The sequence below is a fragment of the Mastigoproctus giganteus genome, chromosome 10 (genome assembly GCF_048544385.1).
Source record: "Mastigoproctus giganteus isolate SK-2022 chromosome 10, ASM4854438v1, whole genome shotgun sequence".
Lineage (NCBI taxonomy): Eukaryota > Metazoa > Arthropoda > Arachnida > Uropygi > Thelyphonidae > Mastigoproctus > Mastigoproctus giganteus.
The window spans coordinates 76670832-76696958 of NC_143584.1; the positions used below are offsets into that span (position 1 = coordinate 76670832).

Sequence of the window (26127 nt, forward strand, 5' to 3'; positions counted from 1 at the left end):
TTTGCTTGAGCATGCACAGAGAAGGGCAACACGATTGGTGAGGGGAATGAAGGGATCTTCTTACCGGGAGAGGCTTAAGTTCTGCAAATTGCAGCAGCTGGAGACTAGGCACCTGCGAAGTGATCTGATTGAGGTGTATAAGGCCTTGAATGGGTTGAGCACGTGGAATTCTGATGGCATTCTTCCACTTTTCAGGATTATGAACCTTAGGGGGCACAGATTGAAATTGAGGAAGGACAGATGTAGAATAGATGTGCAGAAATTTGCCTTTAGCCAGCGGGTGGTTAATTGCTGGAAAAAACTTCCATCTGTCTTGTGGAAGTTGATAGGTTAAATAAATTTAGGGAAGAACTGGACAAACATTTAGAGGGGATTGTTTTGTAAAAAACATTTTTTTTTGGCTGATGCTGCATAAGCTCATACACTTGCTTTCTTGCATCATCACATGCCACTACTACTACTACATTTGGCATTAGTTACCATATAAAAAAACAGAAAAGTATATGAAAATAGTTGCAATTTTTTGTTAATATTGTGTACTTAAGAAGCAAAAGTGATTTTACAACTGATCTGGCCTTTATTTTGACTAGTATCTGAACAAAGACGGCAAATAACTGTTCAATAGGAAACTGTTTTGAAAGTAATTGCTATGGCAAAACAGCATTAACATAGAATTCAAATCAGTACTTAACACCATCAATTCATATATTTCTTTGCTATAAATTTCAATGAAAGGCATATGCAAAATTAATTAATCCACAGAAAGAGTAGACATCACAAGAAGGCATCTCAACCAGCATTTTGTAATTGTCTAGCTGCTACATGGTGTTAGCTTTTCATTTTAGGCCTAAACAATGTTTTTTTTTTTAGAAAGTTTATCAGATATGTGTACTTTGTATTGTAACAATGGACATCTGTAAATTCTGGATATGAGTGATAAAATGTAACTACCAAGGTAAAATAAATATGTTCCTCAGTTTTTAAAACAGATAAGTGAAAAGTTTAAGCTGAACTTACCTCTCCACCATGGCGTCCTAATGTTATGAAACTAAGGTCAGGAGGTAATGAACCATTATTTGCTGCTCGTGCTGCTTCCTCATTTGGATATGGCTGTGGAAAGTAGTCTGATAATTTACCAGGTCGAAGAAACATATTACCTTCATCATCTGGACCATCCTGAACTTGCATCTTTTAAAAAAAAAATAATAATAATAACAGCAAAGCAATAGAAATAAATAAAATTATGTGTATTATGTTATTATACAAATTAGAATATTTTGATGTTTTTCATAAAAACAAGCAAACTTATTCACAATCCAGCACAATATTAATTTAGATGGCATTAGGAGACAAATGTAGTAACAAGAAAAAAAAAATCTTTAAGTAAATGTTCACACACACATGCATTCACTACACACACGCATGGATGGATTCGAATAAAACAAATAAATCAATTTTTTAAATAGTAAATTCCAATTAATGTGCTGAACATTAATAACTGCAAATTTAATCATATGCAGATGTTCCCCTCTCCAAATGCATTTTCTTCTTTGAAGAAATCCAAAATTTTCAGTTGCATTTTACAATATTCTTCATTCTCGTAAAAAATATTTTTGGAATTGTTTGTTAGAATTAGTACATTTAATCAGAATATCAAGGCATCTAGGCATTCGTGCAATTTAACTCTTATTTCTTTGCTTTCTTCTTCATTTTACTTTCTTTCTGCTTAAACTATAGATATATTTTTTTTAAATGGCATTTATATTTCTTCTGCTTTCATATGATATCCAGCCTCATCCTCACAAAGTACACAAAAGTAAAATGTAAATCAAAATTTCCTTTTTTTGATTTACTCTCATAATTATTAATTCATGAATGTCACCTTGATTATCTTCTTATATGACTGCTGAAATGTAAACACAAAATACAGTAACATATTCTTTTAAACTCACATACATGACATTAATTTATATCGAATATGTGAATTATTTACTTTTAATTACCTGTTAAATTAATGTCAGTTTCATATTTTATCACACTATATAAGTTGATACGTTTGTATATTGTATTGTCATGATTAATAATAATAAAAAACAAAGCATCATTATTTCATAATTCCGGCACTTTATACCTAAGACAATCCATTATTTATCTACACTCAGCTCATGGGCTAATAAGTTTGTTGCCTTGCTAACAATATATATATATACAGTCTGTCCTCGTATAGCACGATAGTTGCGTTCCTAGAAACCCTCGTGCAATGCAAAATCGTGCAATATAAACAACAGGCCCTATGGGAAAAGTAGGGTTAGGTGCCGACCACCCAAAATAACACACATTTGGAACCAAAACATTACCAGACACAATAAATAATCGGGTAATTTTAATCGTTATAAAATACTTACGTATTTTATAACGATTAAAATACGTAATAAAAATAATATTATATTATAATAAAGTATTTTTAGTATTTTTTTAATACTAAAAAAGTATTTTTTACGAATAAAATACGTATTTTATTTGTAAAAAATTTATTATATTAAATAAAATAGTCGTAATAAAATACGTATTTTATTGCGACTATTACGTAATAAAATATTGCTAATGCTTTTGCTTCTATCGTAAGCAAACTTGTTTTTTGTTTGATTTTTATCCAAACAGATGACAGCCGTTCCATCTCTTCCAATTCTTTGTGTCTTAATCTAATGGATTTTAATTACACTTTGAGTTGTTCCCGCTATGAAAGTTGTTTTTATTTTCTCTGCATTCTTTGTAATTCTCGGCGTTGCCTCATTTAGGTCTGTAGCACGCGCAATATCACACGGTCTTTCATTTCGCTCAAAGCGTTTCACAATTTCATATTTTTTCTCTATCGACAAAGGCGGACTGGCCATAAGCCTTACGGAGGAAACCACGGTGGGCCAGAGGCCGGTGTGATTTTGGCCATAAACCGTAGTATGGGGTCACTATAAATTTTCCCGGGTAAGAATTTTTGACCCAGTCCGCCTCTGTTTATCGATATTGCTTTTTTTTTTTTCTCTCTCTCTGAATCTGCAGTGTCTTCGCCAGGACGCTTCCTTTTCACACCTTTTAAGTATTTTACTAATTTTTAGGGAATAAAAAGCGCAATTACAAAACGAGGAGGCACGCTTAATACACATAAACAAAGCTGCGCGCGTGTAGCAACTGAATAAACAACACCGTAAAGGCCGAGATACACTATTAACACCTCACATTTTACTAAAGCACATTTCTGGGGGTTACTACCATAAAACAATAAAAACAATTTCCAGTTGCGTTTCTGCTAGTGGAATCTGTTATAAACTGGTAGTAAACTCCATCTAATTGCATTCGCGATTATATCGATAGCTGGAATTGTGTTGGTTTTTACGTTATTATGGTGAAATATGTTTCCCCTTCACTGATATAAAACACATAAATACATTTTCCGAATCTTCTTCATTCCTATCGTGTTGCGTTCAGTTGGGGTGATTCCGCGTTAGACTGCCATTTCTTGTAAACACAAAGGCGCATTCGGTTCGTGTTATATAAGATAACGTTCCCCTATTTATAAATCGTGTATGATCGAATTCGTGTAATGTAAACACGTGTTATACGAGGACCGACTGTATTTTTTTTTTTTTTATGCATATCCACCCTGTGTTATTTGTAAGTTATGACTGAGAAGTTATGTAACCATTAAATAGTTTTATTTTTGGAGTAACACTGACTGCACATGTACAAATAAGAAGTACAGTATATCATCTTACATAACTAACAATTCAAATAATAAAAACTTGACTACAACATTTTGAAGACAAATGACAAATCTGGTGTGCTTGAGGGCCACAGTACTCAAGATATAAAAAAATAATCATATAACCCTTGCAGAAAAGCAGTTTCAGCAAATATGTGGAATGGTACAGTCTTCCAGAAACCAACAATTATATTCATCCAACTTAAGAAATGAAATAAACCATCTGACAATATCTCAATATTGCCATAACATTCACCATAGTCTCAAAGAAAATGGGGCTGCATGCAGTGATGTGACAGAACACACCATATTCTGACTGTTTAAGAAAGCAAAGGCTTCTTTTGGAACATATGGTTTTCGGTGGTCCAAACTCCAGTGTTCTGGCTACTCACACACCCGTTGAGTTAGAACCAAGCTTTATCAGTAAAGAAAACTACATCAAGCTTAATTAAATTGGATGAGATGGCAGGTGAGCATGTTATAAAGTGCAAATTTAGGGGGAGGGATACAATTTTTGATAGCTTAGGCTTCTTTGAAATCCCTTTTTTTTTGCTGTGCTGTTCAATATTAACCATTTGGAGCTATGTAGTTCAAAATACAATTCTCATTAATGTTGTGTTGCATTATACAACTACCAAACATGCCTAAGCTGTGGGCCAGATACACTGACATATTCCTGATCATAAATCACGGCAGAGAAGCTTTGCAAAAGACGCCACTTCATTCTGCAACAAGAACAGAACAATTTCCCTTTGCTCCTGAATATGCAACTAATGTTCTTAATTTCAATGCTACTCACCCACCTAGGTTGAAAGTTAGCATAATTAAGAAACAGAAAAAAAGAGCATGCAAAACTGCAGTTCGAGAGGCTGAAATTCTGACATAGAACATCCTACAGCTTAATCACTTATTGTGAGATGCCTTTTTCATAATTTTGTGGATGCATGAGATGGAAGTTACCTTCAGGTTTGGCGCAAACATTTTTGAATATTTATCACTGATTTTTTTTTATTTTAAAACGATTAACAAAACTATTTTTCATGAAAAATATTGTGTTCATAACATAAGTCATCATGCTGAATCATTTTTACACCTCAATGTTTATAAATTTCTTAGTATATCTCATTATATTATTATTTTTATTTTTTAACCACAGCTGAATAGTTAGGGGTGGAAAAAATACATATATAATATAAATGATCACGTTGCCACTTTTATATTTGCAATATTTAGTATATTTTATAATACTGTTGTGCAAGTTGATTTTCTCATACCTAAAACTGAAAGCCAACAAACACAGCCATATAATGTCCTAATTTAGTGGTTTATAATGTGGGTGTCAATATAGATTTTCCATAATTTTTTTTTTTTCCCTGGCTAATATTGCAATATGCATTATAAAAATAAACGAATGTTTAATCACAAAATCGTTATTTTTAAAAAAAATAATTATAGCCTAAGCAACTGCTTGCACAGAGTTTCAGTTTTGTAAAACTGTAATAATGTTACAATTTTCCAAAACATGTGCATTGTAATTTTACAGTACATAACTATATGCAACAAAGGCAATGAGGGCAATATTAAACTTTCCAAACATGAAATGTTGGCAGTAACTGAAACTTTGCATTGGGGCCTTCAGTGGGAAGAAAATGAGACAGAAAATATATTTGAGTGCTTAAACAAATCCAAACATTTTTATGAACAATATACAGTAAAATGTACAACAAAAAATAACCAAATATTTTACATAATTCTTAAAAGTATACTAATATATTGTGTGCATCATGTAAGTAGTCATTTTTTAATAGGAGTATTAATAAATTAATTGTTTTAAAATGTTAGAAAATTTTTTCATTCCCACTTATTTCTGATTTATTTCCCATATTTTGCTGTATTTCTGAGATGAATTACAGTATTTTTCATTGTTGAAAAGGTCATATTACTTTATAACAAAATTTCTGTATAACAAATTTTTTCAAGCAAACAATCATTTTGCTATATGGAGATCCGACTGTATTTGTAATTTTTATTAAATATTACAAATTCACCATGTTTACATGGGCCTACTTGAGCAATGTGGTAGGTGTGGTTTAATTTTTATGTGTCATCTTGAAACAACATGGCCACTGTTTGATGTAAGTGCCAAGTGTTTAGAACTGATGTGTTTACAGTTCATTCCCTGCAAAATTAAAATACTCTTTGGGATGGGTGTAAGAGAGATCCACCCGTCAGGTAGTGCACCCTCACTTGGACACTTTCAATTAGGAGAGGATTTGTCAAGGTAGTGCACTCTCAGTGAGGGTGTACTACCTTGACAGATTACACCTGTCAGGTAGCATAACCTCAATGAGATACTTCTATTTTGGACAGAAGGCTGACAAAACTATAGGCAAATCTATTTGGAATTCTTTACTTACAGTCCAAATGGAACAACAGTTCTTATGATTGATATGAGGGCACACCGCTTAGAGATTATAAATGCGGCCAATCAAGCCATAAAAAAGAAAAACCCGAAACCAGAAGCGGTGCCATGGTGGTCGAGAGAGTTAGACGCTCTACGCAACCAAGTGCAAAGGAGAAGACGAGCCTTCCAGAGGGCAAAGCGTACAGCCCCCCCCCCCCAGGATGTTGAAACGTTTAAGCAGCAATACCGGGAGACAAGAAACGCCTACACTGCAATGATCAGGCAGTGGAAGAAGCTGTCCTGGGAACATCTTGTTTCCTCGGTGGGAAACCAGGATCCATGGGGCACTGTGTACTGGATTACAATGAATAAGATGCCACGAGGTGAGGTTGTTACCTCGGTGAGGACACCCCAAGGACATATGACCACCAACTGGAGAAACACAGTTAGCACCATTTTGGACACCATACTCACTCCCCCCAAACGACCAAAATACCCCTGAACACGAAAAACTCTGCAGCAACAATGATGAATACAGCACTACCGGCCACGAGGCACCCTTCACAATGCTGGACTTGCACCTAGCCATCAGCAAACTGAGAAATAGGAATATGCCTGGAGAAGACATGATTGAACCTGAGATTGCAAAAAAGGTAGTCGAGTTTGCTCCGGACCTTTTGCCAAACCTCTATAATCACAGTTTGGCAACGGGACAATTCACAACAGATTGGAAGAAAGCTGTTATTAAGCTTCTAATCAAAAACCCCAGCAAACCACTGCACCAACCAGAGTCATATCGACCCATTGTCTTGCTCTCAGTGTTGAGCAAGGTTTTTGAGCAACTCCTCCGAGAAATATTAGAAAGGTATTACAACTTGGCATAACTTCCAGTGCCAAACCAATATGGTTTCAGGGCACAAAGAAGCACAACCAACGCACTAGAAAACATTGCTCTGGCACTTCAAAACTGTCGGAGCAAATATTTGCTGTTTATCTCAGTTGATTTCGCTGGGGCGTTCGACACCCTTTGGTGGCCAAGCATCATCGCACGGCTGCGGAACTGCCCCAAAACCTATATTCTTGCATCAAAAGCTACCGCTCAAATAGAAGAGTTGTTGTTAAGACATCCTTTGCCAAACCTGAACGACAAATACATAGGGATTGCCTGCAGGGCTCTGTGCTTGGCCATCTCCTTTGGAACTATGTGCTGGATGAATTTCTGGCCATGGATCTGGGGGATGTCCGAGCGCAGGCCTTTGTGGACGATCTCACCTTGCTCATAGTCGGAAGCTCTAGGGCACAAATTGAAACTGCTGCCAACAACGCCCCGACTGTTCTGCAACACTGGACCAAGCTACATTGTCTACAAATATCACTGATCAAAACTCAATCCATCTTGCTAAAAGGGCACCTTGCCCCAACGAGACCACCGCTAATCAAAATACAGGACAAAACCATTAAACTAATAACCGAGCTAAAATACCTGGGTATCACCTTGGACAGAAGCCTCACATTCCTACCACATCTAAAAAATCTACAGAAGAAAATGAAAACATATGCAGCGATGATAAATAGAGTGGCAAGAAAAGACTGGGGGCTGAAGAGGCGCACCCTTGCCCTCTTATACAAAGCTGTATTCATCCCTGCGGTGACTTATGCCTCTGGAGTCTGGTACAACAAAGCCACGATTGTGTGCTAGAAAGCTTCTCACCATCCAAAGACCGGCGCTACTCACCATAACAAGAGCTTGCCACACAGTCTCCACCCCCGTGCTACAAGTGATGACAGGAAGCCTGCCCCTTGACCTGGAGGTGGTTTGAGCTGGGATGAATTTCCAGCTTGGTCGGGGCAAAAGCACCACATACAAAGAGTTCACCATAGATCTGCAAGCAACAGCAACAGAGCAAATGAAAAGAAGCGGCTTCTAGCTTACCTCCATTGGATATGGCAACAAGGCTGGTCCCAAACAACAAAGAGACAAATAACAAAAAAATTCATCCCTGAGATAAATACAGTCTACCCAATGCTACTGACCTGGTTTTCCCCAGGTCTTCATGTTACATATCTGATGACAGGACATGGCGCCATCAGAAGTAAACTGGCCACCTTCCGACTAGTGGACAATCCCCTGTGTGTCTGCGGGTCCCCTGAGACCTGGGACCACATGGTGCACTAATGCCAACACTATGAGGACCTCAGATTAGTATTAATCACCAAGATTCAATTCATCCCGAGAAATAATGAACACGACCTTCTGGAGAGTGCTGAGACTTTCAGAGCCTTCTCAGACTTTGCCTAGGCCATATATGCCAAGCGACAAACTTTACCACAACCACCAAACCCCAGCTAGGAAAGGGGCAAGATAAATGACAACAAAAGAAAATACCAACAATGGAGAAAGTGCAAACAAAAAAACACCTAGAAAAACAGTGACCACAAACAGCTTCCTCCCAACCCAACAGTTGACTCAACATGCACAACTGATCACAAGAATTAGTGACAACCAGCATTGCACACCTGACTTAAACCAGAGATAAGACAAAAGGAAATTAATCCCAAGGAAAGGAAAATCATACTTGACCAAACACATGGATGTGACAAACTGACCAGCACCACAAGGAAAGGACACCAAGATATTGGAACAAAGACCAGGACAGCAGCTGATCGCTGCCTAAGCCATACGGCAACCCAGGCTGGACACCTAGCCAAGTCTTCTTCTAACCCCTATCCCTGGCAGGGGGAGGTAACTTTTTGGCACCTCCCCACCTTCCATCCAAACTTCCCTTTGGTGTGGCATGGGCATGCCACACTGACACGCAGGGGTCATCTCTTCTATCGACCCCTTATTTCTACTTTTACCCCCCAGTCTTCAGCCTCCCGCTATTATCTTTCATCTAGCGTATAGCCCACACGTCTAAATTTGAAAACATCAAAATTTTGCCTAACCTATTAGGCCTTTTAACACATTTCTCTAGTATTCAATCCCAACCAGTGATTTCCTAACAGCAATCTCATTAAGCATTTACGTCAAACGGGTAAAAAAATTTTTTTTTTTTATTATTATTATTTTTTTTATAGGCCCTAGCCACTGAAATCCCAGGAAACTAGGTGGCAGGACCTGCCAGAGTAACTTGTGATACTGGACACACCCAGCTAGCCTCCACGTGGTGAGGTATGGGCAACGTTGGGCTCCATTAGGTGCCCAGCGGCCAATAAGCCGACCAAACACTGGGCACAACACATCACACTGCACAGACATGGCCCACACACTTTCAAGTCTCTGGCTTGACAGTGTACTGTCCTCGATACAGTGAACACACGTGGAGATGGGAGAAATCCCAGGTGCCATCTGACAAGAACATACCTTATATACTGCTTATGGTACTTTTATCTTGATCTCCTGTTTTGAAACAAGATAGCCACCATTCTTCTTAGAGCCACCTGTTTAGAATTTGTTTATGGTATGTTCCACACAATTTAAAATACCTGTTACAAGAACCACTGATATAAAAGCATCTACCACTTAAAGATATATTCAAACATGTTATTTTTCTATTATATTTCACAATAATCAAATAGCAAAATTAAACATACCAAAAGGAACACAAAGTGCTACTCTCATCACAAAAGATCTTGGTTCTGCACTGCTTGGAAACTAGGCACTTGTGAGAAGACCTGATTGAAGTGTTTAAGGCTTTAAAAGGATTGAGTAAACTCAATGATGATGGTGTTCTAACTCTTTCTCAGAAAATGCATACAAAAGAACAAACTGAAAAAGGATAGCTACAGGACAGACATGCAAAATTTACTTTCATCCAGAAAATAACCAATTGTTTAGCACTAACTACCATATGGTGTTGTGGAAGTGGGTAGTTGTAATAGATTTATTAAATAAAGAATTAGACATATGATTAGAAGGGATGAGGTGAGTAAGTTTTTTTTTTTTTTTTTAGCTGATGCTGTATAAACTTGCTTCCTTATATCACTTGCCAGTACTGCTACTATTACTAATAATAAAAATAATAAAAGAAATCACTTCATTCATATAAAAAGTAAAGTACATTTTCTGCTAGGGGGACGTTTGTGTCCGGCTGTTTGTATGATGTGCTCTGTAAACTTTTCTTGATTCATGTGTTTTTTTAAGTAAAGCATTAAGTTCCTATTAGTGCCACCACATAAGGATAGGCCCTTGGATTGCCAGGTGCAAGTACTTTATTATTTGAGCAGACAACAGATAAGTATTAAATGAATTTCTGCATGTTCATTCTGCTACTCTATACAAATATTGAATCACTATACCGCCTTCTTCATCTTGGCAAGTTAAAAGTTTTAATCGTATTGCTTTATTTTCCACCTCCTTTAACTAATATTGATCTTCAGTACTTAGAAAGCTCGCTGGAATCTATCTTCCCGCTAATTCAATCTGCCGACATAGCAATGGTTTTGGATGACTTTAACTGTCAACTGGCCAATTTAGGATCTCATCACTGCAGATTAGGGCTCTCTTCAATATGCTTCACAGCTATGGTCTTGAACAAATTTGCAATTTTCCAACCAGAGAAAATGCCTACCTTGACCTAATATTCTCCTCTACTCATATAGATGTTCACAATGACAACCCTATATTTCACTCGGATCATTCGCCAATTACTTTTGACATCACAGTGACTTCTCATAACTTCAAATGCAGCTCCTGTTCTCCACGATTCAATTTCAGAATGGCTGACTGGCCTCTGCTCAACTTAGCTCTCAGCAACGTAGACAAGCAGCTCTCTGACGCTATGGATGACATTGATGTGCTCAACAGCAACCTGATCAACTGTGTCCATTCAGTTATATCTGACACTGTTCCTCAATCCCATCTGACCGCACGCTCTACCTACCCGCACTGGTATAACAGCGAACTAATACATAAAATTAAATCCAAAGAATTCTATAGAAACAAGTATAAGCAATCAGGTGACAGTCAATACTATGAAATATTCAGTCAACTCCACAAAGAAGTGAAAACGCTCATATTAAACTCTCAATATGTATACAGAGTCAGTTCAGGATAGTCTGCTTACTCACAGAGATATCAAACCATTCTGGAATTACATGAAGCATAAGAATATAACCAGTAGAAAGTTACAACTCCATAACGCAGATGGAATTCTCTTATCGGACGAATTCAGTATTGCTCAAGAGTTTGCCAAACATTTTTCTGAAATTCAAATCTGCCTCATTTCCTGACTTCACACCTGTTAAAGATGATATCCTCATTAAGCTCTTTATCACTGATGAAGATTTAAATTTGGCATTAAAAAGCATGAGAAATGACTATACTAGAGGCCCAGATGACATTCCAGGCTTATTTTGGAAAATGACTGTCACTACTTTAAAACCCCTCATACTGCAGACCTTCAACTTGTCTCTCAGGCTGGGGAAGTATCCTAAGCACTTTAAGCAGGTCAATATAGTTCCTATTTTCAAAAAAGGTGATAAAAATGATGTAACTGATTACAGACCCATAACCTTGCAAAACAGCCTGGCTAAACTCTTTGACACAGCAGTACACAAACATCTCTTCGAATTCTTCAGGCCTTTCATTGATCAGAATCAACATGGTTTCTGCAGTGGCAAGTCTGTAGTCACAAATTTACTTCCTTTCTGGCAATACACCTCTGAAGCTCTTGATAACCACCTTCAAGTTGATGCAGTCTACACAGACATATCTAAGGCATTTGATAAAGTTCCGCACGAACAACTTCTGGAAAAACTTAAGCTATATGGTATAGTAGTAGTAGTAGTAGTAGTGGCATGTGATGCAAGAAAGCAAGTGTATGAGCTTATGCAGCATCAGCCAAAATAAAAAAAATATTACACATCATTCCTTGAGCATTATCATCAATCAAGTGAACTCAGACTGTTTTATACCACTAAGTGGAGTACCACAAGGCTCCCCCTTAGGTCCTCTTCTCTTTATTGTTTTCGTAAATTATCTTCCTTCTTTCATCTACACCTCCAATGTTCAAGTTGCTCTCTATGCAGATGATCTTAAGATCTACTCAGCAGTGAAGGAGATTACCGATTCTCAACAGCTTCAATGCGCCCTCAATAAATTCTCTCTGTGGCTATCTCTGAATGGATTGTCTGCTAACCCCTCGAAGTGCAAAGTAATCTCTTTCTCATCCAGCAGATCTCCACAACTAATAAATACGGAGTACAGTATTAGCTCTGTGATCATTGAAAGGTGTGACCAAGTTAACGACTTGGGGATTCTCTTCTCCAGCAGTGCTAAGTTCAATGCTCATGTCCTTAAAATCACTAACAAAGCATTCAAAACACTGGGATTCATCAAACGGAACACCTACAAGTTCAAAAACTACAGATATGTGGTTACTCTTTATAAAACTATTGTTCTGCCAATCCTTGAATTTAGTTCACCCATCTGGAATCCTCACACAAAGACTTTAACTAACAAAATTGAAGCAGTCCAAAAAAAATTTTTTTTTTAATACACACTCAGTGTATTATGAATCGCTGTGTGATTACTTTCATCTGAGGCCTCTGTGCACCAGAAGAGTTACTGCTGACATCACCCTTCTAGCCAAAGTAATCACTGGAACTTATGAAGCATCTGATATCCTTAGTAAAATTAACTTCAATGCTCCTTGTAGACAAGTCAGGAACTTTACACCGTTTCGCCTTGACTCTGCCACCACAGACTTTATGAAGTTCAGTCCACTGAACAGAATCAGCAAATGACTCTCTCATTGACTTCTTTGACAACTTCCAATCACTGATGAACTCCATCCACAAGTTTGCCTCTTCTCTTAAACTGCAAAGTGACTAGCTCTGAGCTAATTATTGTAGTTTATTATTATTATGTGTTTTATTATTTTTCTATTCTCTAACTGATTAATTATTACTTGTTTTACCGGTAACTTAACTTAATGCAATCCTCTTTTGTACATATGATTTTAATGTTTGAAACTATACTGAACTTCAATGTATATCTTTCTGTTGGATTTCACATTATTGTTATTATGTTTATTGATCTGATCTCAGATACACTGTTAATGGTTACCTGTTGTGTATCTTGTTATTAATAAAATAAAATAAAAAATAAAAATAAAATAAAAACACGTTGTGCTATTATAGTAGTGATGAAAACAGAGCAGCTATCTAATGAACAGTAACCAAATTATGATTATAGAAAGAAAAATAATTTTACTGGCAATCACACTACTAATATAGCTGAGCATTTGCTTGCATTCAAAATTAACACATGCAGTATATGTATAAAGGCAAGTGGTCAATGAAGTTCTAAAAGTATTAAAAGACATTTAAGATTTCCATTATTTTTTCTTTTGTATATTATATATTATATTATATGAAAAATGTCATGTTTTAATGCTTGATTTGAGAAAAACTTTTGAAATAGAATAAAATAAATATCTTAAATTTTTTTTTGTACAATTCATATAGTTAAATTATTACATAGATGGACTTACTTCTTCTGCTTCAGCTTTAGCTTCATCTTCAGTGAAGAACTCGCCAATTAAATTACGATAAGCAACATATTTCAAACTGTGGCAAGCAGCACAAACCTGTTTATATACTTCATAACCTCTACGCAAGCTAAAGAATTATTAAAAATTTGTTCTATTACTTAATGAATTCAAATAAATACTGAAAAGACATGGAAACAGCAATGCCCAGAAGGAGGGGGCAGTTCAGCTGACAACTGAAATAAATACAAGCAGATGTGAGAATGAAATGATCCAGTTGGAGAGCAAAGAAATGTAGGTTTCTTTAGTATCTTAGTTAAAATCCTGATGGTTGTCGCTACATGTTGAGTGAGGGAGTTACAGCTGAACGGCATCTTGTGTAACATTTCACTGTGCACCTTGCAACCAGTCAACTGAGAAAGCTACAATTTGTGATGTGGGTACATTATGAAAACTAAAGCACTCGACACATGCTAGGAAGAGGAATGCAACACCTACCATGACACTCAATGGTTGTGCTATGTGATATTCATAAATGAAGAATGGGTCGAACCTCTAAGTCGGTGCTATATGCACATAGAATTATTATCTACAACCAAAGTGAAACAGGACTTGTCATTGAAGACCAGGAGAAACCACCACCATGTCTCCAGGCCAATCTTTCTGACGACTCCAAGCATGCTTGGCAATGCTGGGAAAACACTGACAAATATGTAAAGGGAATGGGCTGTGTACATGCAGGTCAGTTGCTGTGAGAAAGCTCTTGATGGTCATGTGGTTTCCGGATGGTGAAGGGTTAGTTTTAAATGTCATTAAATGGTTGACAGTACTGCAAAGCTGAACAGAGCCTGTAAACTGATTGCATGATCCTTAAATTCGGTGGGTTGTCGTTGCCTGCCAGGCCTTTCTCAACATATAACAGCTTCCCATAACTACCGTGCTCAGCATCAATGAACTGTCGTGATATTGTGGCTGGTATGAGCTTCACTTTAATCTGACCATTCAGCCTAGGACCAATTATCTGGTACCTCTTGAAAACATTCAGCTTTCAATAAGAAGGATGTCAATAACCTCCTGGCATATACAGAACCATGGCATAACTGCCTTAGTAGCTTTGTGGTAATATTTCCCCCCCCCCTCCCCCAGCTTGGAGGTCATATGCATACAAATGCAAGCAGCAGCACACTGATATCACCTAGTAATTTTTCCTTGAATCTACCCACTCCTTTTGGTGTTGCAACTTCCATATCTTAGAGTGTATAAGTTACAATGTATTTAACTTATTATTCCAGTTACAATATACACTGAAAGGACAGAATTCATGGGATACCTGGTTCTTGGGCAATGTAATGCTGTCACCACACTTGCTAGTGGATGAACCCACCCCTCGGCATGTATATAGGTACACTACGTTCACGTAGACAGTAATTCATCAGTATGGATAAATGTTGCGAGTTAACTGACTTTGAAAGAGGGACGATAGTGGGTGCCAGATGCATAGTCACTCTATCGTGGAGGTGGTACAGAAATTGCACTATCCCCATTCGACAGTATCAAGAGTGTATTGGGAACATGCCATTTTAGGAATAACATCTCATTGTGGATAGTGATGTGAGTGGAGAAAGGTGGTGGATGAACGTAGCCGTCGACATTTGTCTCGCATATTTTCAGCCAACTGGAGAGCGGTGGTGGCACAAATTACACCTCACTTCAATGAGGGAGGTGCCAGAAACGTCTCCACCAAGACCATCAGATGATCATTAACTGTGATAGGTTATGGGAGCTGCCGACCCAGCAGAGTCCCATTGCTAACACCATGATACAGGACTCTATGCCTCAACTGGGCAAAAGAACATCGGCACTGGACCTTGGATGATTGGAGAATAGTCTCTTGGTCCGATTAGTCCAGTTATTTCAAGGGGATGGGAGGGATGGGTATCTGGAGGAAACCACACGAAGCTATGCACCTGTCATGTCAACAAGAAACTGTTCGGGCAGGTGGACGGTAGGTAATGGTCTGGGGCATGTTCAATTGGGATCTCTGGTACGTCTAGACGCATCTCTGAACAGTCCAGGTTACGTGTTCATCCTTGCAGACCATCTGCATCTCTTCATGGTCATCGTGCACCCACAAAGCAATGGACTCTTCTAGCAGGGCAATGCGCCTCCTCACAGAGTGGTGGTTACTAGAACATGGTTCGAAGAGCATTCTTCAGATTTTACTACCATGGAATGGCCTCCCCATTCACCAGATATGAACCCTGTGTAGCATCCTTGGGAAACTATGGAAAGGTTCTTTCGAGTTTTGGATCCTCCACCCAGGAATGCGATGGAATTATGGGCAGCAATGCAGCAAGCATGGATGGAAATACCTGTAGAACGCTTTCATGTACTAATGGACTCAATGCCTTGCCGTGTTACTGCCCTTATCTGGGCGAAAGGCGGGCCTACTTGTTACTAGGTAGGTATCCCATGATTTCTGTTCACTCAGTGCACTGCCTTTGATTTCCAATTATTTTTTAATGCTACAAGAGCAGCAGAAATTTCTAGTGCTAAGAATGATATCCTTGTATTCAATACATATAGAATTCAAAAATCAGAAAAAGTTGACACTTTAAAAGAGGTTTAAAAATTAAGCAATAATCCATATATTTCTAACGATCACCAATTGTTTAAGTTTACTTTGTGTGGGAAATAAACTTAAAGATACAAGAGGCAGTCAAAAGAGTTCTGAGAATGGAGTATAAAAGACAGGTAAAAAATTTTTTTTTTTTTTTCAATGTAATTACCACAAAGCTCAATACATTATAATTAATCTGCAAAGAGTTTGATGCTTAAAAAAAAAAAAAAAACTCTTCAAGTTGTTCATTGGGCATCAAACCATGCTTCCACAGCTGTTCTTAGCAATTCATCATCTTTAAAATGAGTTCTATGAAGATAAAACCTGAAATTTCTGAACAATTAATAGTCAATTGGGAAGGGAGGGTAGAAGTGAGCTGTAATGGAGGCTTAATGTTCAAATCTATATTCATCAATTGTGGCTTACAGCCCAGGCTTTGTGCATGGGTGCATTGTCACGGAGATTGCAAAACCCGACAACCCAACTTTCCTTGTCTTCTTTCCAAACTTGCAGCAATATAAAGCTTGCATAATACTCTTGTGTTATTGTAGTTTTAAGTGCAAGGTATGTGATTAACAACAAGCCTTTTCTGTCCAAGAAAACTGATTTCAACAATTTTTCGGCTGATGGGTTTGGGATGGGAGTTTGGTTTTGGAGATCCTTTGTGCTTCCACTGCATGCTTTCTAATTTTGATTTAGGATCATAAAAATATGGTTTTCATCACCAGTCAACCAAATGGGATAAAAATATATATGGATTAGTAAGAATTAATTTTAAATCTCTTTTGATGATTCCATCCTCATGTTTGTGATGAATGGATAAGTTTTTGGGAACCCATCTTGCAAACTTTGGACATTCCCAAACTTGTATATCACCCTTTATGCTTCCATGGAAAATGTTAAGTAATTTTTCCAAGTTCAGACATTCTAACTCTTCTATTTTCTAATTTTTTTTTTTTTTTAAATGATGACAAATATTTCAGAACTGATTGCATCAGATGGCTGACCAGACTGTGGATCTTGCAACAGTAGCATAACTGGATGATACTTCTACAAACACTAGTCATTCTCTCATGGAATTTTTTTTTTTTTTTGCATTTCTGCCCTATTTGTTGAATATTCTATTCTTTCAAAGACCCAAATAAAAAATTAAATTTTAGAAACTGTATAAGACATTGACATACAATTTTTTCATATTATTTTATGACATTCAGCTATCAAAATAGCATATTCTATAATTACAGAATAGTTTAGGGCTAAAGCCTCAGGTTACTCAGGTTAACTAGCATACAAGTTAATGCAATTGCATCATTTCTGTATGTAACCAACTACTTAAGTAGTTGGCTACATACAGAAAGGCTACATACAGAAAGGCTACATACAGAAAGTATGGCTACATACTTAATGATGCCATCATTTCTGATGGCATCATTAATGAAATGATGGCATCATTAAGTATATCTCAATTGTGAATACCTTCACGAGTTACCATGGTATTGCACTTCCTCAAATAAGTAACTCTTCATCATAGGAGAAGACTGTTTTTACTTGTTCGCAGTGGATACAATCACCCATATGGCACCGTTTCGGAGCTTAGTGGCGCCTCATCAGTGGGTGGGCAGGTATCCTGGTGTTGCAATGATGACAACCTGCTGAAGTTAAGAATACTGATGGTATCTGCTGGGAATAAGTAACAATAGTCTTCTCCTATGGTGAATCATTACTTATTCAAGGTAGTGCAATATCATTGTAACTCATTGTGAAGGTATTCACAATATGAGATATACTTAATGATGCCAATTTATAACTATTTTAGTAGTTGGTGTACTTAAGTAGTTACGTACATAAATGATGCAACTGTACTAACTTGTATGCTAGTTAACTCCCTATGTAACCTGAGGCTTCAGCCCTAAACTATTCTGTAATCTAAATTACTCCACACCATCAGGCATCTCTCATATTGTAGAGTTATATTTCGCAACTGGGGTATCATCATTGCAAAACCAGGGGTTTCCCACCCACTGATGAGGAGCCAATAAGCTCTGAAACGGAGCCATATGGGTAATGGCATCCACTGAGAATAAGTTATTATTTATTTGGGTTTTTTTTTAGGAGCATTAGCAACTAAGACCATATTGCTGCAGGGATATGCGGTGGTCATTCCCTGACCTTTCCGCATCCTCCGTATTTGGTGGTCACGGGCTCAAACCCCGGTCTAATCAAAAAGCATGTACTACGCACTGCTGCTCCTGCCCACCTGGCTACAGAGGCGCCCTGAGAATAAGTAACAATAGTCTTCTCCTATGGTGAAGTAGTGCAATATCATGGTAACTGGTGAAGGTATTCACAATATGAGATATACTTAATGATGCCAATTTATAACTACTTAAGTAGTTGGCTGCATACAGAAATGATGCAATTACACTAACTTGTACGCCATATTCTATAATTTATTAATACTTCTTATATGCCCTGTTCTCAGAACTTTTTGACCACCCCTCACAAGGGTATCAATCTTTACCTACTGTATATTAAATAGTATAAATGGAAATGTCAAAACAAAAATGTAAACAAAAAAAATTCTATATACTTATGACAAAGGACCAAACTTCCATTACTGCCAGATCTATCCCAACATCCATCGATCTGGCACCATACAAATATTGTGAACTCAATATTTATCGAGTCTTCACTGTTATCTGTTTTGTATAAGACTTGGAACTTTATAACTTTGCATTAGGCTGACACATTATATCAATGAACACCACATTTAAAAAAAAAAAAAAAAAAAAAATTCACATAAAAGTGTGAATCCCAGTTACACTATGTGATTATTTACAAATGTTCCAGTAAATTTTGCAATTTTTAAATCAATTTTAACAGCAATAAATTGTGAAAGAAACAAATTAAAGGTAGTGTTGTACATTGTTTTATCTGCTTGTCCCAATATCTTTAAAGTTTGAAAGTCTAATGATGATGAAATGCATCTGTGCTAGCACAGGTATACAAATACAAAAATAGTATTCTTCAGAATTTATAAAATCATAGTTTAATTTGCAATACATTAGGGGTGGCCAACGAGTCAATTGCAGCTTTAATTTTGGTCGATCACAATGAATTTTAAATATACAGTCATCCCTGGATTTGCGCAGTCAGGTAACTACCAAAATTTTATACTGCGCAGAGGGTTTCCCTACATGCGCATTATTTAATTTTTTTTTAAAAGAAGCTTCAAAAATAGGAATGAAGAGCAGATTTTGAAAATTAATTAATTAATTATTTTTTTGCATGATTGAAGATTTCATCGAAAGAGAAACACATTTCACCATTATAGCGTAAAATACCACAGAATTCCAGCTGTAGATATTATTGCAAATGCAATACGATTGAGTTTACTACCCATTTATAATTAGATTGCACTAACAGAAAAGTTCAAATTCTTTTTATTGTTTTATGGTCGTGATCTCCAGAAATAGCTTTAGAGAAATATCACAAAGGCGTTCAAAACTGATTCTTATAAGGATATAACCAAACAGAGCAATAAACGGTGGTGTGTTTGTCCGGTTATTTTGGAAATGACTTCCTCATTCGGGAATCCTCTTCATCAATTATCCTACGTTAGCTGTTCAGACAAAATATTTTTCTGGTTCGCGCAATTTAAGTGTTTTAATCGGTAAGCATTGCTTTTGCTGATTTAATAACTGTACAGTAATTATATGTTAATTTAATACCTTTTGATTTAAAATGAATACTACGAAAAAGAGTAAAACGTATCATTTTCATCAAGAGTGGGAACTAGAATACTTTTTTGTAATGGTGAAAGAAAAATGTTGCTGTTTGATTTGCAATGCTTCCGTAGCTATACCCAAAAAAAAGGAAATTTAGAAAGGCACTTCAACGCACTCCATGGTAAATACCAATCGGATTTTCTGCCGAAGTGACCTTAGAAAAAATAAATTAGAAGAACTTAAATCTAGATTATTCTCGCAACAAAATTTCTTCATGACACTTAATTTACAATCTAAAGCAGTAACTGTAGCATCATTTAAAGTGAGTCATCTTCTTGCAAAAAAATTCAAATCATTTTCTGATGGTCAATTCGTCAAAGACACATTTTCAGAAATAACAGATTCTCTTTTTGAAAATTTTAAGAACAAAAATGAAATTAAAAGTGCCCTTCAAGATCTGTAATTATCTTGAAATACTGTGATGCAATGCATCGAAAAAATGAATAAAAATGTGAAAAATTGCCTGCTCATATTGTTAATTGTGTGTCCGTTTCTTTACAACTGGATAAATCTATAGACGTTAGTGATATAACTCAATTGCTCGTTTTTGTTGGTATGTTTTTTGATGATTCTGCCACTAGAGAAGAACTGCTGGGTATGATTTCATTAAAAGAAAGAACTAGAGTTCTTGGTATCTTTAACTCATTCAAACATTTTATTGAAAAAAATTAAATTAAATTACCACTATTTAAGCTCGTATCAGTAACAAGCAATGACAGGGCATCTTAAGCAATGACAGGGCATCTTAACGGATTCGTCGCATTGTGCCAAAAGGATGATGAATTCCCAGATTTTTTGAGTTACCACCGTATCATCCACCAACAAGTATTAGCCAGCAAAAAATTAAATACTAAAAGTGTTATGGACATCGCTTTCGAAATTGTGAATTCCATTAGAGGACAATCTCTTCAAAGGAGACTTTTCAAAATGCAACTCGATGAAAAAGAACCAGATCTGATATTACACACAGATGTGAGTTGGCTGAGTCGGAGTAAGTTTCTACAGAGATTTCGAAATTTGCTGAATGAAATTTAAAAAACTGTTGATCAAAGGGGAGATGATTATCAGCAGCTACAAGATATGAAGTGGTTGTGGGATCTGGCTTTTTTGGCAGATTTTACCAGTAAATTAAGTGATCTGAATTTGGAATTACAAGTAAAAAATAAAAATGTGGGTGACATGATTAGTAGTATTTCTGCATATAAATATCAATTTTTGGCAATGGCAGCAGCTACAAGATATGAAGTGGTTGTGGGATCTGGCTTTTTTGGCAGATTTTACCAGTAAATTAAGTGATCTGAATTTGGAATTACAAGTAAAAAATAAAAATGTGGGTAACATGATTAGTAGTATTTCTGCATATAAATATCAATTTTTGGCAATGGCTAAGGATCTCAAAGAAAAAAAATTCAATCATTTGCAAAAATATCCTGTTTTGAATTTAATAGTGATAAATATGTTTCTGAAATTGAGAATGTTGTGGACGATTTTGAAACCAGAATCAGTGATTTTAAAATAATTGAAAACATTGTTCAATATATTTCTTATCCATTTAATGTCCACTTAGATATGAAACAAATTGCAGAAAAAAAATCGCTGCGATTTTTCACATGGAGAAAATATTACTTGAAAATGAAATTATTACATTGCGAAACGACATCTTCCTAAAAGCCAGATCATCAGAAGAAGACTTTTGGAAATATGTTTGCCGAGAAAAGTACGCGAATGTAAAAAAATGCAGTGAACTTTTAAATTCTTGTTTTGGTTCCACATATCTGTGTGAATCGGCCTTTTCGTATTTGAAACAAACAAAGAATCGCTGTGCTCTTACAGACTTGCATACAGAAGATTCTTTACAGTTGGCCTTATCACAGTATATCCTCGATTTTGAAAGCTTGGCAGATGACATGAAGACAAACTTTGTATAAATTAAAATTTTAAATACGTATGAATTTAAAATAAGAATTCTGAATTGTATTGAATTTTAAAATTTATAAACAACATTTTTCAATGTGTTTTGATTAACTTTTTTAACCAACATAAACAACATTTTTCAATGTGTTTTGATCAACTTTTTTAACCAACATAAACAACATTTTTCAATGTGTTTTGATTAACTTTTTTAACCTTGTACAATGAAATTTTTGAGATGGTAGATCGCGGCACATTTTGAAGGAAAAAAGTAGATCGCATCACAAATTAAGTTGGCCACCCCTGCAATACATGATGTAATGTACAAAATTTAATGAAAATTCTTTCTTAGTTAATTGCTTCAACATAAAGGTTGGTAGTCTATTTTTCTACTTATGAAAATTGCAATTCCTTATTAGTAAGTAATTATTCTGAAGGAATAAAAATATTTTTAAGTTGCACATTAACATGTAATTTATTTTTGATTACCATATGTGCCTAACATATCATCATGATAAAAACAGTGATGAATTACTATCAACATCTGTACAATTGCTGTTCTTCAAAATTAATTCAGCAGCCTATTTGATTAGTACTGCACTGTATAGTCCTTATTGATGAAAGTCAAGTAGGGAAAGTAAAGTAGCATGTATCCTAGGTGTCACAATCATATAGATGAATTCAGGTGGAGGAAACAGTACATCTTCAACGTTGTGTACAATCCCATACCAGAAAGCATTTGGGGGGGGGGGGGATAAAAATTTTATTCTAAAGAATATCAAAATAACAACACAACCTGTGTAAATATTATGCTTAATATTTAATTTGGTAAACCTTTATTATTAAGCTAATTTTTCAAACTCTTACCAATCGAAGTTCAATTATTTGTTTGGAAGCCTCTTTAAGCTCCTTTTTCATTATAGTAAGAAAGATAATAAATAGAAAGATAAAAGATAGTAAATGTTGCTAATTATGCTTATTAATGGAATTTTTAGTCTCAAATGAATTTAAATAATTAATTATACAGCTGAAAGAAAAGCAAATGGGATACCTACACAAAGGATTTAGAATAGGTGTTTTATAACTGAGAGATGTTGTTACAGCTTATACGTATGACTGACTGTCTAATACATACTACCGATTTTTAAGTGACAAATCATAACCAGATGAACTAGAGTTGTACAACTGAACTGGATTAAATATATTCATTTTATTATAATCTATTTGTACTTAGGTTTTAATTGCATTTGTAGAGTCCAATTTACATTTAAATCTGTCATATCTGGTCTATCTTCTATATGTTTCATTAAAACTAAATACTAATTGTAACATTTATGTGAGTTCTTTGTGTTATTTTCACTATCTTTAGAATTACTCTCATCTATATCCTTCACACAACATATTAAAAATCAATTTTATTCCTTACACAAAAATTTCTCATGTTCTGGGATTAAGTAAAAATTAAAGAGCTAACAACTTTTGGTAAATTAATTAATTAATACATAAAAAGTAAATATCTCTTATGAAATATCGGCCAGTTGGAAGAAGAGATCTAGGATGTCCGAAGAAAAGATGGACTGAGACCGGAACAGGCTATCTGGCCTAAATCCTTGAAAGGATGATTATGAAGTAAATATCTCCATTTCAGTGCACATATTTTACTTAATTTCCACCTGGATTTTAATAAAAACTGAAATACACAACCTATTTCGTGGATTTATATAAATCCAGGAAATGGATTGTGTATTACTTAAATAAAAAATAAATAATAAAATTAATAAAACAAATAAATAAAATCAATATTTATATATTAAAGTAATATTTATAATAAAGAATAAACTTTTCAAGAGGCCGCTTCTTTTCTAAGAGTAACTGTGCTTTGCAGTTTACAAAACTACAGTCATCCGTATAGGGTACTTATGAGGCACATTCAGAAAGTTACTGGAATTTTACAATAAAAGTTTATTGATGAACAACTGGGTTTACTAACCTAATTACCTTCAAAGTACCTTCCTTCTGCATACACACTAACTCCCTTGGTCTTCCCAAGCTTTGACATTCTTTTAAATCGTGTTTTTTTTTAATGCACCTAGAGCCTTCAGTAATTTCATTGATGTCATCCAAACACTTTAGCAAATGACACCCCCCCCCCCTGTAAAGACTAATTTTCAGTTTAGGGAACAGGCAGAATGAGACAGTGCAAAGTTGGGGGAAGCTATTGCTGCATGACTGTGATTTTTTTCTAACTGCTAAACTGGCATTGCCGTGTGACTGGATGCACTGTCATTAGCAGAGGCATATGATGCAAGAAAGCTTATACAGCATCAGCTAAAAAAATATATATATAAAAATAATAAAAAAATAATTCCAATTTCACCCATCCATTAGCTCTAAAAGTTTGTCCAGTTCCTTGAATTCATTTAAGCTATCAACCTACACAATGACAGATGGAAGCTTGTTTCAGCAATCAACTACCCACTGGCTAAAGGAAAATTTCTGAACATCTTTTCTACACTTTCCTCAATTTGAATTTAGGTCCCCCTAGGTTCATAATCTGAGCAAGAGGAAGTTTCCCATCAGCACTGATGCCTTGCTCAAACCATTCAAGGCCTTATACACCTCAATCAGATCACCTCACAGGTGCCTAGTCTCCAGACAATGCAATTTGCAGAACTTAAGCATTTCTTGGTAAGAGGACTTGATTACAGACTAGTTTATATGCAGTAATCAAAGTGTGGCCAGACCATTGCCTTATACAAAGGGACAATTATCTCCTTTTCTCTACTAGCAAATTTCTGTATATCATTGACAAGACACAATGACCTGCTCTGGCAGCCTGTCTACACTGCTCAAAACTGCTTGTGCAATCTTCTCGTGTAACCTTCTTTAGCCTGCCTAACCCTACCTGACTTGATTACAGACTAGTTTATATTTACTCTAGGTTTCTATGACCCCTGATAATTTACATGTGTCCATTGTATTTTTGTTCTCCACTAGTTTCATCAGTTTATCTGACATCCATCTCTTAGTTGCTTTAAAAAGTCTAGTAACTTTTACAATTGCAGTTGGTAACATCATCAGTTGGTCTCACTGAATAGATTTTAAAAAACCTCTGAGAACATTATAATCAATTTTACAAAAGCAAAATCCCTTCTCTTTACATTTGAAATAGTTATATCTTTAAGTTTATCCCACATCAATACACTGTCATTAATGCCACCTAGCTCTTTCTTTATCTGTATATTCCTGATGCATGAAAAGTCACTACCAATAATCAGATCAAGAGTATTGTTTTATCTCATTGCCTCTCTAACATGATGATATAGAAAACAGTTATCTAATAAATTCAGAAAAGCCTTGCTACCGGGTGAGTGACCAACATGCAAATTCCATTCAGTATCTGAAAAGTGGAAATTTCCAATAAGAAGACATTCTGATTTAATGGTCCACTCTGATTGTCTGTATAGTTGCTCATTATACTCATCTCAGTCATTTGGCTATAACACGCATGATGTACATATCCATGATTAGTAGCTTGCATCTGTTTTTAATCATGATTGTCAGATATGCATGGAACATATCCTAGGCCAGCTTCTCTCTTTTCTTAGATGGAGTCCCACAGCTTATGTTTGAATTACATTCCAACCATTCTTTTATTCCTTTTGTGTAGGATTCTGACAATGATCCTTGTAAGAAATGACATGCTTTAAGCAATTTTTTTTTATTTTTTTTCTATCACTGGTTTTAATTTTGTTCCATCTGCAAAACAACTATGAACTATAGTAAAGTGTGTCCTTTTATGTCCAGTTGTTTTTACCCAGTTTTTTTTTCCATTAGAAGGCAGGTCAATGGTCATAGTTGTCTCATCTGTATTGCCTATTTGACACAGCTCATAACTGTGCTTTTTTTGTTGCTGATGACATGTTTTAGAAACAATCCACTTTGTGTTCTAAAGCTTTAAAAAGTTTTTAGGATATTTTCCCGCACTGTGATGCAGTGCAAGTCCATACCAACCCTTCATCAGCCAGTAGGCCAATTCTTGTTTCTGAATTGGTCTACTGGAGATGACAATGAAGATTCATTAAACAGTTTCTGCACACTTTTCTTGACATTCAACTGGCCATTCTGCTAGTTTCTTCTCCAGCTCTGAAAAG

The 26127-nt window shown here is 35.9% G+C and overlaps 1 protein-coding gene across 2 annotated transcripts in view; it reads right to left on the reverse strand.

Moving 5' to 3' along the window:
* Cyt-c1 (Cytochrome c1) overlaps positions 1-26127 on the reverse strand; it is a 92796-nt gene that overhangs the window by 23723 nt on the left and 42946 nt on the right. For both annotated transcript variants that reach the window (XM_090383920.1, XM_090383921.1), the window contains exons 4-5: positions 13658-13784; positions 1018-1188 (exon numbers count right to left, since the gene is read on the reverse strand). In XM_090383920.1, coding sequence (XP_090240046.1) covers positions 1018-1188; positions 13658-13784 — 298 coding nt within the window. The remainder of the gene's footprint in view (positions 1-1017; positions 1189-13657; positions 13785-26127) is intronic.